This window comes from Nematolebias whitei, chromosome 8 (genome assembly GCF_014905685.2).
Source record: "Nematolebias whitei isolate Nwh7 chromosome 8, NemWhi1, whole genome shotgun sequence".
In the NCBI taxonomy this organism is placed as follows: domain Eukaryota; kingdom Metazoa; phylum Chordata; class Actinopteri; order Cyprinodontiformes; family Rivulidae; genus Nematolebias; species Nematolebias whitei.
Genome location: NC_056505.1, coordinates 42,686,905 through 42,701,996, shown reverse-complemented (window position 1 = coordinate 42,701,996; position 15,092 = coordinate 42,686,905). Strand labels below are relative to the sequence as shown.

At 43.1% G+C, this 15,092-nt stretch overlaps 1 protein-coding gene across 1 annotated transcript in view; it reads right to left on the bottom strand.

Moving 5' to 3' along the window:
* Positions 1–15,092, bottom strand: part of cacna1ba (calcium channel, voltage-dependent, N type, alpha 1B subunit, a) — a 668,325-nt gene that overhangs the window by 31,609 nt on the left and 621,624 nt on the right. The window contains exon 51 of the mRNA XM_037680745.1: positions 11,625–11,744. Coding sequence (XP_037536673.1) covers positions 11,625–11,744 — 120 coding nt within the window. The remainder of the gene's footprint in view (positions 1–11,624; positions 11,745–15,092) is intronic.

Sequence of the window (15,092 nt, the reverse complement as noted above, 5' to 3'; positions counted from 1 at the left end):
AATAACCCAATCCAACCGATTGCCTATGCGTGGTCAAGTGCAGACACGTTAGTCGTAGCCCTGCTAATGACGATAATCCTCGTGATGTGCGGGATACTCATATCCCTGTTCCGGGGCCTCTGGTCACTCCGAGTCCAACAAGATCGCCATGCAGCGCACCTCAATATGATTATGTCTCGCGCACGCGGGTCTGCAAAGAAACAAACAAATAAACGGGACAGCGTGACTGAATCTGGCAACCAGGGTGAGAAGAAGCATTGAAACGATGTTTCTAGATGCTTAGTCACTACTCTTGTCGATGTTGAAACGTTGTTTAATTGGTTTTGATAGTTGTTTCTGAAGAAAGAATGAATCTTGTGTGTAGTTTTAGTTGGAGACTGTAAAGGGTTTTAACTATGCCAACATGCAGTTCATTCGTTAAAATGCCATCTTTGCGGAGTCAATGTAGATTAATGCTACCTTAAGTACCATAATCTACATTGGTCTCACAACGCTTCAGCCGAACCTACTCGAACAATTCTATTCGGGGGGATAGCTAATTCTTTTTGATGAGTCTCGCCATAGACTTCCAAAACATTTATGGGGAAACCAAACATCCAATCACAAGTCGTTCGTCTAAAAGACAACAGACAATTGAACCAAACTATATTTTGCCATGTAAAGCTAACTTAAACCAAGTTAGAAATGGAAAAATAGTTTGGAACACTCTTCTATAGGTATAAATCCCTATAATTACCCTTTTCAGCATGTTCCACCCCTTAACTGGTAGTTGTAGCTGTTCCCAATCATAATATATACACACCAGGTGCATATAGTTTAAGGCCTTATGTAAAATCCCCTTCATAAGCCCACCTTAAACCACATAATTGCATGACACATTGAACCAGAACGGCACCTTGGACGTCGCCCAGAGACGACCTTCGCTGGAGGAGACCTGCAATCCTGACGTTGGTCTCCACTCTTCATCCAGTGGCCGCATCTTCAGTTCAATCCAAGGGAACCCCTCTGTATGCTGATCAATCAACACTTCCAATCGTTGTGGATTAATCGTTGTGGATTTACCGTTGTGGATTATATGACTTTTTCCAATGGATTACAGACTCTGTTTCCAAGGGGTTAAAGCATTGCTACAATGGAATTACCAACAACATTATGGAATTACCATCAACACAATGGAATTACCAACAACATTGTGGAATTACCTCCTTTGACTTTTGTTTTCCTTGCTGGATTACATCAAGCTCAAGGACATTCGAAGGCGTAAGTTCATGTTGGAATTCATCCCCATGGACAGGCGATGATTTCCAAAGGGGGGACTGTAGTGAACTAGGCCTGAGGTCAAATCCTGACCTTAAGGACCTTATGGGACAGAAACTGTCATTTCATTGATTTGAATCCAGAAATACAGGTTGACCCATCCTGAGACCTTCTTTCTTGAATTAATCAAGTGAAAGAACACTACTTTCGATTATCATTACTATTTTACAAATGTTTGATAATCAAATTGTGTTAGTTCAAACCATTTTTAAATGTTGAAGTGAACTACTCATTTTTAAATCAACTGTGAAACAGTAATAACGATTTTTAATCCTCATTCAAAGTGGAAATCAAGTTAGAATATGTTACAGAGTAATGATTCAATTTCTTGATCGTCTGTCTGAAATGAGCAAGTTGTGTAAGTTGGTCAAAGTTCAAGTTTCGGTCAACTGCAAGTTTAATGAAAAAGAAATGTCATGTTTAACTTTTACAGGAAGATACTAGAGAATTGACTCCACGAAGTCTGAGTTCTTCATAATATCTTCTGTCTGTTCTTAAACAATCTAATCTTTTTCCTTGACTTTTTAATAACACCATACATCACAAAAACACACCTCTGTTGGTCCATCGACCAATCAGAAAGTCCTCAAATGAACCGGAAGTGACCCTTTTTAAAAGGTGCACCACTTCCTAGTTCAGCAGTTCCAGAGTTCAGAAGGCTGGAATTCAGGATGCTGGAGGAAGAAAAATAAGCTGAACGGGAGAAGATCAGGGGAATTATGAAATGTCTGTTCTGGATGATCTCACGACTCCTGAGGTTTAGCTGTTCTTACGGAGACGCTGGAAGAGTTGAAAGGAAAGCTCTACACCCACGCTGAAACTATCATCTGCAAAGGTAAAGAGTAGATCTCAACCAAAGTGTACCGTTGGGTTAAGCTGGTCCGAAGGAGCGTGCTGTTCTGGTTATAACAGACAAATTCTCTCACCCATCTCTCTCAAGATAAACTTCATTTTCCCTCTTTAAAATTCTTCTTTTTGCTAGAAATCATTCCAGGTATTTTTTAGAAATGTCTGTTGTGAAGTTGTTCAACCATCGCCATATGGTTAATCAAATTGTACAGCTGGAAGCAAAGGGAAACAATCGCCGTATTGTTTCCTCCTTGTAAAACTAGCCTAAATTAACCTGTTGTTATTTTCATATTTTGCCAAATTAATGTAAATGTGTGATGTTAAACTTTGATTCTGTAAATAAATGACGCATTCATTTGATGGGTCAAAGATAATTAACGTCTCACGTTACATTTTTAATTGTTCAATGCACGATATTATCCAGTCCAGAAAAATGAAAGAATCCGTTTAATTTATGAATATATACAGCATATGTTCATCTACAGTGGATTCGAACCCCCAACTCTTGCATTAGAGGACAACTGCTCTAACCACTCAGCCACAGCCACCCCAAGGTGGGGAGGTTGATTCAAACAGTCTTCTGTGCAGCCCTCATCACTCTCTCCAGAACTTTTCTCTCTCTAGCTGTGCAGACCCCGTGCCTCACGTTGATGCTGGAGCACAGAATATGCTCTCCACTGCGCACATGTAGAAGGAGGTGAGGACTGAGCTTCCCAGTCCAGCTTGCCTCAGCCGCCAGAGGAAGTAGTCACTGATGTGCTTTCTTGAACAGGCTGGTAGTGTTGTTGCCCCAACTATCGTTATCATTCAGGTGCACACCCAAGTACTTGTAACTGGAGACCACTTCCTTCGCAGATCCTCATATGTTCAGGGGTGTGTAGGTGTTTTTTTTGTTCTTCTGAAGTACATGACCGTCTCCTTCATCTTCTTCACATTGATGTGAAGGTTATTTTTCCTGCACCAACTCTCCAGGTGTTCCACCTCCTGCCTGTAGCCGAACTAATCATTGTTTATGATGCACCCAACAACCACTGTATAGTCTGCAAACTTTACTATATGACAGCCTGGATGGGTAGGTGAACAGTCATACGTGAGCAGAGTGAACAAGATGGGGCTTAACACACAACCCTGAGGGGAGCCAATGATGAGGGTTATGGTGGAGGAGTAGAAGTTGTGGATCCTCACAGACTGGATGTGGATGAGATTCGCCCAGAGTTCCTTAAGGCTCTGGATGTTGTAGGTGTAAGGGTCCCACTGCCTGCAGCCTGCCTTGCTGATGGCCACTGATTAACAACACCTGGCAGTCATCAGCCTGATGAGCCTCTCCATCTACAAAAGGCTGCAGCCCAGTGTGACTCATCGCTGGAGCATATCACCTCTCATGGTATAGTACTGTTGAGCTCGATATGTCTAGGTGAAAAGAATATGTTCACCTGTGTTCTCTTTTCCAGTTTCCTGGTTCCTCGTGTTTTTGGATCTCCTCGTGACCTGATCTGGATCCCTCGGCCTGTCAGGTATTCCTCGTGCCATTTTTGCCTCCAGTTGCCAGCCTTCCTCGTTCCCTTGGACCCTCGTTGGATTTCCCTCTGCTGCTCCCTCCTTGGACTGAAGGACCAGCTCCCCTCCTTCGGATTTGGACTGTAAGGACAAAAAAGCTCTTCAAACAAACCATTCAGGTCTTCCCCTCTGGACCAACATTAACCTGTCGTCCCTCTTTCCAGGAGTTGCTGAGAAGCAGCGTGTGGATTAATTCTCAATGTAAATAATAAACACTGTTCTTTTGTACTTCCCCTGTGTCTGCCTCGTTCTGGGTCTCATACCATCTGGGTTCCTCGCGCAATCCTAACAGAAATGCTCCAGCCACAAAAGACCCAGAATGAGACCAAGAGCGAGCAGACAACCCCCGGTTCCCCGGAGGAACGGATCGACGGGTTGGATAAAGTTTTACATCAGGTGCTGACTCACCAAACCACAGTCCAGTCCAACCTTCAGGAGCTCGGAGGTATGATTTATTCCAATAAACGTCAAATGCAAGCTTCTTCCTCCTCAGCTCCAGTCGTTCCGCCATCCCCCGTGGCTCCTGGTTCCATTCCTCCTGTTCAACAAATATTCATTAAACCTTCTGAGTTCTTCACCGGAGACCCTGACCAATGTGGCGGCTTCTTGCTACAGTGCAGACTCGCCTTCGAGGGGGCTCCCTCTCAGTTCTCCTCGGACGCGGCCAAGATCACCTTTTTCGTAAGTCAGCTCAAGGGTAACGCTCTCCGGTGGGCTCACTCATTTCTCCTGAGCCATGAAAATCCCTCGGCAACCTATGAACTATTTCTGCATCAGTTTCGTAGGATTTTTGATCGCCCCCTGCAGACATAGAACGCCGCCAAGCGTTTGTTGAATTTACGACAGGCCGTCGTAACACTTCGGAGTTCGCCCTGGAGTTTCGGATCCTTGCTGCCCAAACAGGATGGGACGAGTCTGCTCTCCAAGGTATTTTCTTAAACTCTTTATCTGATTTTCTCAAAGACCAGATGGCTACGCGAGACGAGCCCGAGACTTTCGACAAGTTAACAGACCTTGCCATCTCCATCAATGACCGTTTCTGGGAAAGGAGGAGAGAGGCAAACTACAATTCCCATTGATCCCCGACTTCCGGGCTTTCGACTTCTCCAGGTGAGCCCAAGTCTGCACCTTTGCACTACACTTCCCAGAATCCTCCCACTTCCGGGTTCACGACCCCTCGCCACGAGTCCGTTTCACCCAAGCAGCCTCCCTTGAACTACAACTCCCAGTCCTCCATGCTTCCTGGCCTCAACCAATCATCTTCTTTTTCTCCACGGGATCGCTCGCCCGAGCCTATGCAGGTGGGGCGCGCACGGCTGACTCCTGCAGAGAGACAGCGGCGTGTATCCGCCCATCTCTGCATTTATTGTGGTAACCCCGGTCATTTTCTGCCCCACTGTCCGTTTCAGGGAAATGAGAACTTCCACCAGTAAAGTGGGAGTTACTAGTGGGAACTTCTGCGTTAACCTCCCCATTTAAACTGTTGCTTCCCATGGTCATTCAGCCTCCTGACCATCGCTTTTCGTTTTCTGCTCTCATCGACTCGTGTGCTGAACAAAACCTGATTAGTGCTGATTTAGTTAGAGAACATTCTTTGCCTACTCGTGAGATTCCTCCGATTTCTGTCGCCGGCCTAACCGGAGACACATTGACCCGTATTCATCAGAAGACTACCGATTTGCATGTCTTCATCTCAGGTAATCATCATGAGATTACTGATTTCTTTGTGTTCAACTCTCGTACACCTCAGATAATTCTAGGTTTCCCCTGGCTTCGTAACCATAACCCTGTTATTAATTAGGAGCGCGGCTGCGTTGACAAATGGAGCGACAAGTGTCTCAGTAACTGTCTTCGCTCCGCCATTAACGAGTTCCCTCGGGACACGCCTCCTCTAGAGGAGATCGACCTCACCTCTGTTCCTGCTGAATACCGCGACCTAGCGGCAGTCTTTAGCAAGCAATGCGCCTTGTCTCTCCCTCCTCATTGTCCCTATGACTGCTCGATTGACTTATTACCTGGCGCCCCCTTGCCGTCAAGTAGACTTTATAATCTTTCAGGTCCCGAAAGAGAATCCACGTCTAATTATATTAATGTATCCCATGCCTCAGGTATTATTAGACCCTCGACCTCCCCTTTGGGAGCTGGTTTTGTTTTCGTTTCTAAAAAAGATAAGACTCTCAGGCCGTGCATTGATTACCACGGATTAAACAATATAACTATAAAAAATAAGTATCCGCTCCCCCTCATTGACTCGCTGCAGGAACAATTACAGTCGGCTTCTTGTTTAACGAAACTTGATTTAAGAAACGCCTATCATCTCGTGTGTATTAAGACAGGTGATGAGTGGAAAACTGCTTTTCGCACTCCTTTGGGTCACTTTGAATATTTGGTTATGCCCTTTGGGTTGACCAACACCCCCGCGGTTTTTCAGGCGCTCGTCAACGATGTCCTGCGCAACTTTATTGGTAATTTTGTTTTCGTCTACCTCGACGACATTCTTATTTTTTCTCGCTACCCCACTCAGCACACTACTCACGTCCGCACGGTTCTTCAGCGGCTGCTGGAGAACCAGTTGTTCGTTAAGGCGGAGAAATGTGAGTTTAATACCTCCACCGTCTCCTTCCTGGGTTTTATTTTCGAGGCGGACGTTGTCGAACCGACCCCGAGAAAACCAGGGCACTGTTCAGTGATTTGTAGACATACATGAGTATTTTGAACTGGATTTGAAAGTGAACCGGTAACCAGTGCAGTGAGGCCAAAACTGGTGTAATGTGCTCTCTTTTGCCTGTACTGGTTAAAAATTGGGCTGCTGCATTCTGGACCAGTTGTAGTCGTGCAATGGAGGTCTGACTGATACCAAACGGAGCGAATTGCAGTAATCAAGCCTAGATGTAATGAATGCATGTATTACTGTCTCCAGGTTATTTTTGGACAATATGGGCTTCAGTTTAGACAGCCGCCTCAGTTGGATGAAACATGATTTAACAATCATGTTTACATGATTGTTAAGCTCAACCTGTCAGTGTATGAGGGGGCGTGACTAAGTGTGATCTCAATGGATCTTACATGGACTGACGTGTATGAAAATATAAGACGGTGCTTCAAAAGCCTTTCTACATGATGTAGCAAGCAGAAATAAACTATATTCCTTGACAGATATTGAATCCCAGGGAGACTCTTTAGAGTTGCTGGCCCAGTTTAACCCAGTCAGAATCGGGTCATAATTTCATTATAATCCCATCTCTGAGCAGATCAAAAACCCCACGTCCAGTCTAGATAAATATCTAACAACTGAACTGGCATTTTCAGTGATTTTTACACAATCACAGCTGAGGATTGAGGTTTTTTTTTGTGTGTTTAGCTGATCAGTGATGTCCCGCACTAATCTTTGAGATGTCTAAAAACATCACAGCCTACACACTCTTGTTACAACTGTATATGCTACATACAAATCACTCCTGTATCCTGGGACACCTTGCAAAAAGATCTGAAGCTCTCGACACTGACCTCTCTGAATGGCTTCAAACACCTGCTAAGTAGATGGCAACAACCAATGCAGACATGTTCTTGTTTTTAGTATTTTATATAGCGCTATAATGTGGCTGTGTTTTTTATTAACATAATTCTCTTCAATTTATTATTTTCAATTTATATGCCTTATTTCAAGAATGTCTACTGTTGTCATTCTTGTCTACTGTTGTCATCATTCTTTGTTAAAAACAAGTCTCTCTTGTAAATGAGTCTTCAAGGTTCAGTGAGACTAACCTCTATAAATAAAGGTTGAATTGAATTAAATTGAATCTTCAACACTCCACTGGAGCTCTGTGTTGTACCTTCCTGCTTGAAACACTCCATTATCGTACCTATCCCCAAAAAGTCAGCGATCACAGGACTGAATGACTACAGACTTGTGGCTTTAACCTCTGTAGTCATAAAATGCTTTGAAAGACTGATCATCACTCTCTTGAAGAGATCATCACAATCATCATCACATCCCTGTTAGACCCACCACAGTTCACATACCATGCCAACAGATCAGCAGAAGATGAAGTAAACATAGGACTCCATGTTACCCTCCAACACCTCGAACATCCAAGAACATATGCAAGGATCTTGTTCTTGGACTTTGTTGCACCTTTAATACCAACATCCCAGGATGACTACACAGCAAACTGACCCAGCTTAGTGTACCAGTCCCCACCTGCCAGTGGATCACAAACTTCCTCACTGGTAGGGAGAAGCAGGTGAGGTTGGGGAAGTTCACTTCAGAAATTCAGACAACCAGCACAGGTGCTCTGTGGGGTTGTGTACTCTCCCCATGGCTCTTCTCCTTGTATACAAATAACTGCACCTCCATGGACCCTTCTGTCAAAATCATGACGTTTGCAGATGACAATACCATTATCAGCATCATCCATTATGGCAATGAGTCTGATTACAGATGAGTGGCAGATCATGTTTTTTTTTTGCAGTAGCAGCCACAACAAACTTGACCTGATTGCAGCTAAAAGAGTGGAGATTATAGGGGAATTTAGGAGAAGACCCCCAGCCCTGCCAGCACTCACTATTTTTGACAGAAAAGTGATGACTGAAGTCCTATAAGTTTCTAGGCACAACAATCACCAGCGACCTGAAGCAGGACAACAATATCAGCTTCACAGTCAAAAGAACTCAGCGGAGGATGTACTTCCTGAATCAGCTGAGGAAGTTCAACTAGCCCAAGGAGCTGAAGGTGCAGTTTTACACAGCTATCACTGAATCTGTCATCACCACGTCCATCACAATGTGGGGTGGTTCAGCCACCAAACTAGATATCCACAGACTGCAAAGTATCATTGGGTCTGTGCACAGCTCCAGAACCAGGAGGTGTGCAGAGAAAATCATCTCTGATCCTTCACACCCTGGACGTCATCTGATCCAGTGCCTTACCCCAGGTCAGCGCTTTAGCCAATTGAAGATCAGGACAACCAGGCTAGAGATGTTTTTTCCCCACTTGCCATCACTCACCTGAACAGTTGAACTAAATACTAAATCCTCTGTATTTAAACTCTGAATAGTGAGTCTGCAAAGTCTTTTGCCATTACTGGAAAACCGCCATACCCAGTATCTTTTTATATTAAGCACACACAATGTTAAGTTTTCTGTCAGGAGTTCAGGTATCTGGATTCAGAATTCATCCAGACAACAAGAGCGTAAAAACAAGAAAACACTTATTGATTTTGCAGTTGCAGGTGGGAGTCAGGAACCAGCTGCGGTAACACATCTTCACAGGCAGGTGGGGTGAGAGCCACCTGTTGGAGCTTGAAGTGATTTTGTCATGGTAACTGGTGAGAAGGCAGCTGCAGAGAGAGGCCTTTAATGTTAACAGTGGGGCAATCCAGGGTCGTGGTCCAAAAGGTCAAACCGTAATCCAAAATCCGTAGACAGAAACAAGTAGTCGTTACCAGGTTCAGATGGGCCAAACAGAACCAGACAGGGAGCAGACAAAATGGTAAATCCACAGGACAAGGCATGAGGTCAAAATCTGAAGAACAAAGCATGAAAGTCAGGTGTGAACATGAAACAAGAAGGCTGGATATAACATCATGATGGGTTCTATAATCTGGCAGGTTGGGGAGGTAAAAGGAGTTCTTAAATAAGGCCAGGAACAGGTGCAGTGAATAAAGGCTGATGAGCTGAAAGTGCAGAATGGGCATGGCAGAGTGACTGAGCAGAAAACATGACATGAAGAGGCAGAGGACAGAAGATGTGATCATGACATTTTCCAAGTTTTGATTGTGTGTGTGTACACCGTGAGCTACTGTAACCAAAACTAAATTCCTTGTATGTAGGAGCATACACGTCCAATAAAGCTTGATTCTGATTCTAATTTCTTGTGTTTTTAGTTAACGATGTTAAGCATATACCTCAAGGTCCTTGGGTCGTGGAGGAGGTTTGGCGATTATTTATAAATCAAGTTTTGACTGTAAGCAGCTGTCCCTCCCGACTACGTTTTCTACCTTTGAACTGAACATGTTTGAGTTGGGCTGCGCTCCTCCGCTTCTGTGCACCGTCATCTACCGGCCTCCTAAATATAATAAGGACTTCATACAGGACTTTTCTGATTTCTTGGGTGATTTTATGTCCAAATATGAGCAAATTTTAATTCTTGGCGAGTTTAATATTCACGTGTGTTGCACTGGAAAGCCGCTGGTGAAGGATTTCTTAGATGTAGTGGATGCTATTGGCCTCACTCAGTCTGTGAAGGGCCCAACCCATGAACGTACACACACCCTGGACCTTGTTTTATCTTATGGTTTATCTATTTTTAACTTGGAAATTGGTGATGCATTGTTTTCAGACCACATGCCTGTTTTATTTGATTTTATTCCTGTTTCTAAACCTGTTAAGTCCTGTGCTCCTGCTCGATGCTGCCGTGTTTTTAACTCATCCTCTGCTGCCCATTTCTCCACTGTCTTTAATCGTTTAGAGTCACAGCTCTCTGTGTCTCTCAGCACTGACGAGCTTTCCTTATATTTTGATTCTTTATGCAATACTGTATTGAATGATGTGGCCCCGATTAAAATCAGGCAATCAAAGCCAAGATCAGACCCATGGTTGAGTGACCATACTCGTGCCATTAGACAGGAATGCAGGAGAAATGAACGCAAGTGGAGAAAGGACAAACTCCAAGTCTCTTTTGATATACTGAGAGAGAGTTGGCGTTGCTATCAACGAGCTGTGAAAACAGCCAGAGTAAAATATTTCTCTGACATTATTGCTGCTAACTCTCACAACCACCGTGTTCTTCATAATACAATCAACACTGTCCTCAGTGCACATGAACCCTCTTGAAGCATCCAGAGAACTTTGTGATAAGTTTCTTAATTTTTTCTTGGACAAGGTTATTAACACTAGGGCTTGTATCTCTTTTCCATCCCTTGACCCTTCCATCCCGGTCCCCTGTCCTGCTATTTTTGATCATTTGGAGCCTATTTCCCTCTCCTATCTAGAGAAACTTGTCACCAGTATGAAATCATGGGGTTCTCCCCTTGATGTTGATCCTCCATATTTTCTTAAGGAGGTATTTTCTACTGTTGGCTCCTTTATCTTAAATATGATCAACAGCAGTTTGATGTCTAGTGTAGTACCAAGCAATTTTAGACATGCTGTGGTGCAGCCATTGTTAAAAAAAAAAACTGGCCTTGATCCATCCTCTGTGTCAAACTTTAGGCCAATCTCCAAGTTACCCTTTATATCCAAAATTTTGGATTATTTGTCTGAACTGCTTCACTTTTACATACCATCATGTGCTCTTAGATCCTCTGACCAGATGCTTTTAGCAGTCCCGCAAACCTTTTATAAATCCAGAGGAGACAGAGCCTTTTCAGCTCTGGCTCCTAAATTGTGGAATGAGCTGCCACTGGAGGTCAGGCAGGCCCCATCACTTTCTGTTTTTAAAACTCGTTTAAACACACATTTTTTTCATTGGCTTTTAACCTAGAGTGAGTCAACATCTGTGTCTTAATGTTGTATTCTTTTACTTATGTTCTGATTATTTTTTAATATATATTTAGATGTTTTTGTTGTTTTACTATTTTTTATTTGTTTTTAATTTTGTACAGCACTTCGGACGGCTGCTATGTTGTATTTTAAGTGCTTTAGAAATAAATTGGTATGGTATTTATATCTGTCATATTTTATCTATCATTTATATACAAGCTGAAATGCTTGAAATATAAATTCAGACTTTTGATCATTTTATTATTATCATACATTTCTGCCCCAAAAAGTTATCTGTTTTAGAATAGTACCAATGCTGGACAATTAAAAATAATGAGAAACAAGGTGTGTTGTTGCATTTTATTGAAACAGGACTAAAATATTTTGTTTAAATCATTGGAACAAGAAGTTGCTGTTACCTGGAGCTCAGCGTTGAGACGAGGCATGGAAACAGCTTTGCCCTGGCTCTCCAAACCGGAACCTGGAACAGGTGTAGTACTGTTCCCACTGGACTCCATATTCTTCATCTTTACAGACACCTTGACACACACAGATAACAAGCTCAGTGTCAGGTTGAGAACATTGCCTCTGTTAGCAACACTATTTTCCATAGATGTTTGAAAGGTTTATAACCATATTAACACCTACAGTTTTAGACGTTGTTTTAAAAGAAACACATTATGATACTGTATATGGCTACATTTGTGAGACTGAGTAAAAAAATCATGCTGTCATCATACACAAAATTGTGTAGCAATGTCTGAACCTCTGTGTGTCCACTTGGGAAGTAATAAAAGTGTTCAAATTCATTAAAGGATAAAAACGATTTCACTTGATAAAAGTATTTTACAAAAGCCAATTTTAAACCCATCCATCCATCCATTATCTTTTACCCGCTTCTTCCATTTTGGGTCACGGGGGTCGCCAGTGCCCATGTCCAGCAATCACTGTGCGAGGGGTGGGGTACACCCTGGACAGGTCGCAAGTCCATCACAGGGACATGTAGAGACAAACGAGACAAACAACCATTCACTCACACCTAGGGACAATTTAGAGTTACCAATCAGCCTAACATGCATGTTTTTGGTTTGTGGGAGGAAACCAGAGTACGCATGCACAGAGAGAACATGCAAACTCCACCCAGGAAGGCCCCCGGACCAGGATTTGAACCGGCAACCTTCTCGCTGAGAGGCAGCAGCTCTACCAGTTGCGCCACCGTGCTGCCCTAAATTAATCATTAAAAATTTAAAATCAAATAAAATTTTAGTCAACTCTCAAACCCAGTTTTTTACTTGAGATTTTACAAAAATGAGATTTTCATTGGCTGTCCAAATCTGAAAGAGAAGATCTGTGGTTTGCACTGGGACCAAAAACATGACTTGAATTTGATTCTCATTGAAAATTATGAAGTTTGAAGTCTTCCAAGCTTTTACCTCAGTAAAGCAGTGGTTTTAATGAAAAAGATTGATTGAGCTTCAACTGATAGTAAATTGGAGTGTCATCAGCGTTTGAATGAAATAAGATGTTAAAGTTTCTGCAAGTGGAGCTAAATGGTGACAGGATGTCAGTCCCAGCAGTCCTTCCCTCAATTTTATATTTGTATTGTGTTCCTATTGAGTTTGTTGATTCCTACAAATGAGTATCTTGGTCAATTCACATCTCTCTTTTAGGCTCCACATGGAAAACTTGGTAAAGAAACTGAAAGTTAAACTGTGTTTCTTTTTCAGAAATATATTCTTTCTAACTCTGAATGCTAGAAAACGCCTTGTGACTGCGACTTTCTTCCCCTCCATTGACTACGGTGACATCATTTACATGAACGCTCAAGCTACAAGCACCCTGCAGATGTTGGATGCAGTCTATCATGGTGCACTAAGAATCATAACCGGCTGTAACTACTGTATCCACCACTGCACCCTGTATTCACTGGTTACCTGGTCATCATTAACTTGACGCAGACTCTCTCATTGGTACATTTTCATCTTTAAATCACTTCTTGGTCTGTTGCCTTCATACATCTCGTACATGCCACTACGTGAGTGCAGCTGCAGTGTTCGTTCTCAGGACATTATTTCATGCAGTGTCCCCTCAGTGAGGACTGAACTAGACAAAAGGGCTTTCTCCTACTCCGCTCCTGTTTCCTGGAAGAGCCTGTATTAGTACGCAGGAGCTGCTCAGTAGGCATGATGAGACCTGCTCTAAGATCTTAGACCTCGTGGCCCTGATAAAAATCAGGCGACCAAAGCGGGCACCACACCCCTGGTTGAACGCAACCACTCGAGCGGCCAAACGTCTATGCAGGAGAGCTGAACGCAAGTGGAAAAAGGACAAATTACAGGTTTCTTTTATTATGTTAAAAACATGTTTGAAAGACTATCAGAGCATCGTTAAATCTGAAAAGAACAAATACTTCTCCCAAATCATTGCTTCAAACAGTCATAAAGAACCGTGTTCTTTATAATACCGTAAATTCCATTTTAAACGTGCCTCGGTCTGCCAGCATGGAGACCTCCGTTGACATCTGCAACAACTTCACCAGATACTTTGCTGATAAGGTAGAGTTGATTAGGTCATCCATCCCCCAGTCCACAACTGATCCTTCTGTCTTTGTCCCTTGCTCAGCTGTCTTCAAACAGTTTCAACCCATTTCACTCCCATTTCTAAACAAAGTCGTTGATCAGATGAAACCCTCCGGTTCCCCTGCTGACCCCATTCCTGCATCGTTTTTCAAACAAGTTCTACCCACGATTGGACCCTCTGTTCTTACCATTATAAATAGTAGTATTGTGACAAGTGTGGTTCCCGATGTTTTCAAACATGCAGTAGTTCATCCGTTAATTAAGAAACCTGGACTTGACCCTTCGACTTGCTCAAATTTGAGACCAATCTCAAAACTTCCCTTCCTATCCAAAATCCTGGAGAAAATGGTTTTCATTCAATTAAACAAATTTTTGAATGAGAACAGAGTCTTCAAAAATTTTCAATCTGGTTTTAAGCAACTCCACAGCACTGAAACAGCATTAGTAAGGGTTTGTAACGACATTATGATCTCAAACGATTCTGGTCAATTTGTGGTACTTGTGCTCCTGGACCTTACTGCTGCTTTTGATACTGTTGACCACAGTATCCTTATATCATGGCTGGAACAGTGGGTTGGGATCACAGGTGCTGCATTAGAATGGTTCCGCTCATACCTGAGTGGCAGGAGTTTCTGTGTCAAGGTTGGTAACAATGTATCCGCCTCATTACCTCTTTCATGTGGGGTCCCACAGGGTTCGATTCTTGGACCCCTTCTGTTCTCACTTTATTTACTCCCACTGGGGTCCATCCTGAGGAAACATGGTCTTTCATTCCATTGCTATGCTGATGACTGCCAGATCTACCTGCCTGTGAAACCAGCAAGTGTTTGCTCCATTCACCCGCTGTTAAAATGTCTGGATGACTTTAGGGCCTGGATGGCTTCAAATTTCTTAAGTTTTAACAATGACAAGACCGAAGTCATTGTTTTTAGCCCTAGCTCAACTGCCACCACTGATCCTGTCAACCTGGACTCTCTTCAGCCATATCTGAAGCAGTCGGGTAAAAATCTCGGGATGGTTTTAGTCTCTGATTTTAAGTTTGACAAACAAATCAACTCTGTTCTGCAGAAAAACTTCTTCCAACTCAGACAGAGAGCTAAACTCAAGCCAGTGTTGTCCAGACCTGACCATGAGAAACTAGTCCATGCCTTTGTCTCGACCCGATTGGACTATTGCAACGCACTGTATGCTGGGGTCAGCCAGGCCTCCATCTCACGTCTTGCTTGTCCAGAATGCTGCTGCTCGGCTTTTAACCGGAACTCGTAGGTCTGAACATATTACTCCAGTTCTGTCCTCCCTTCACTGGCT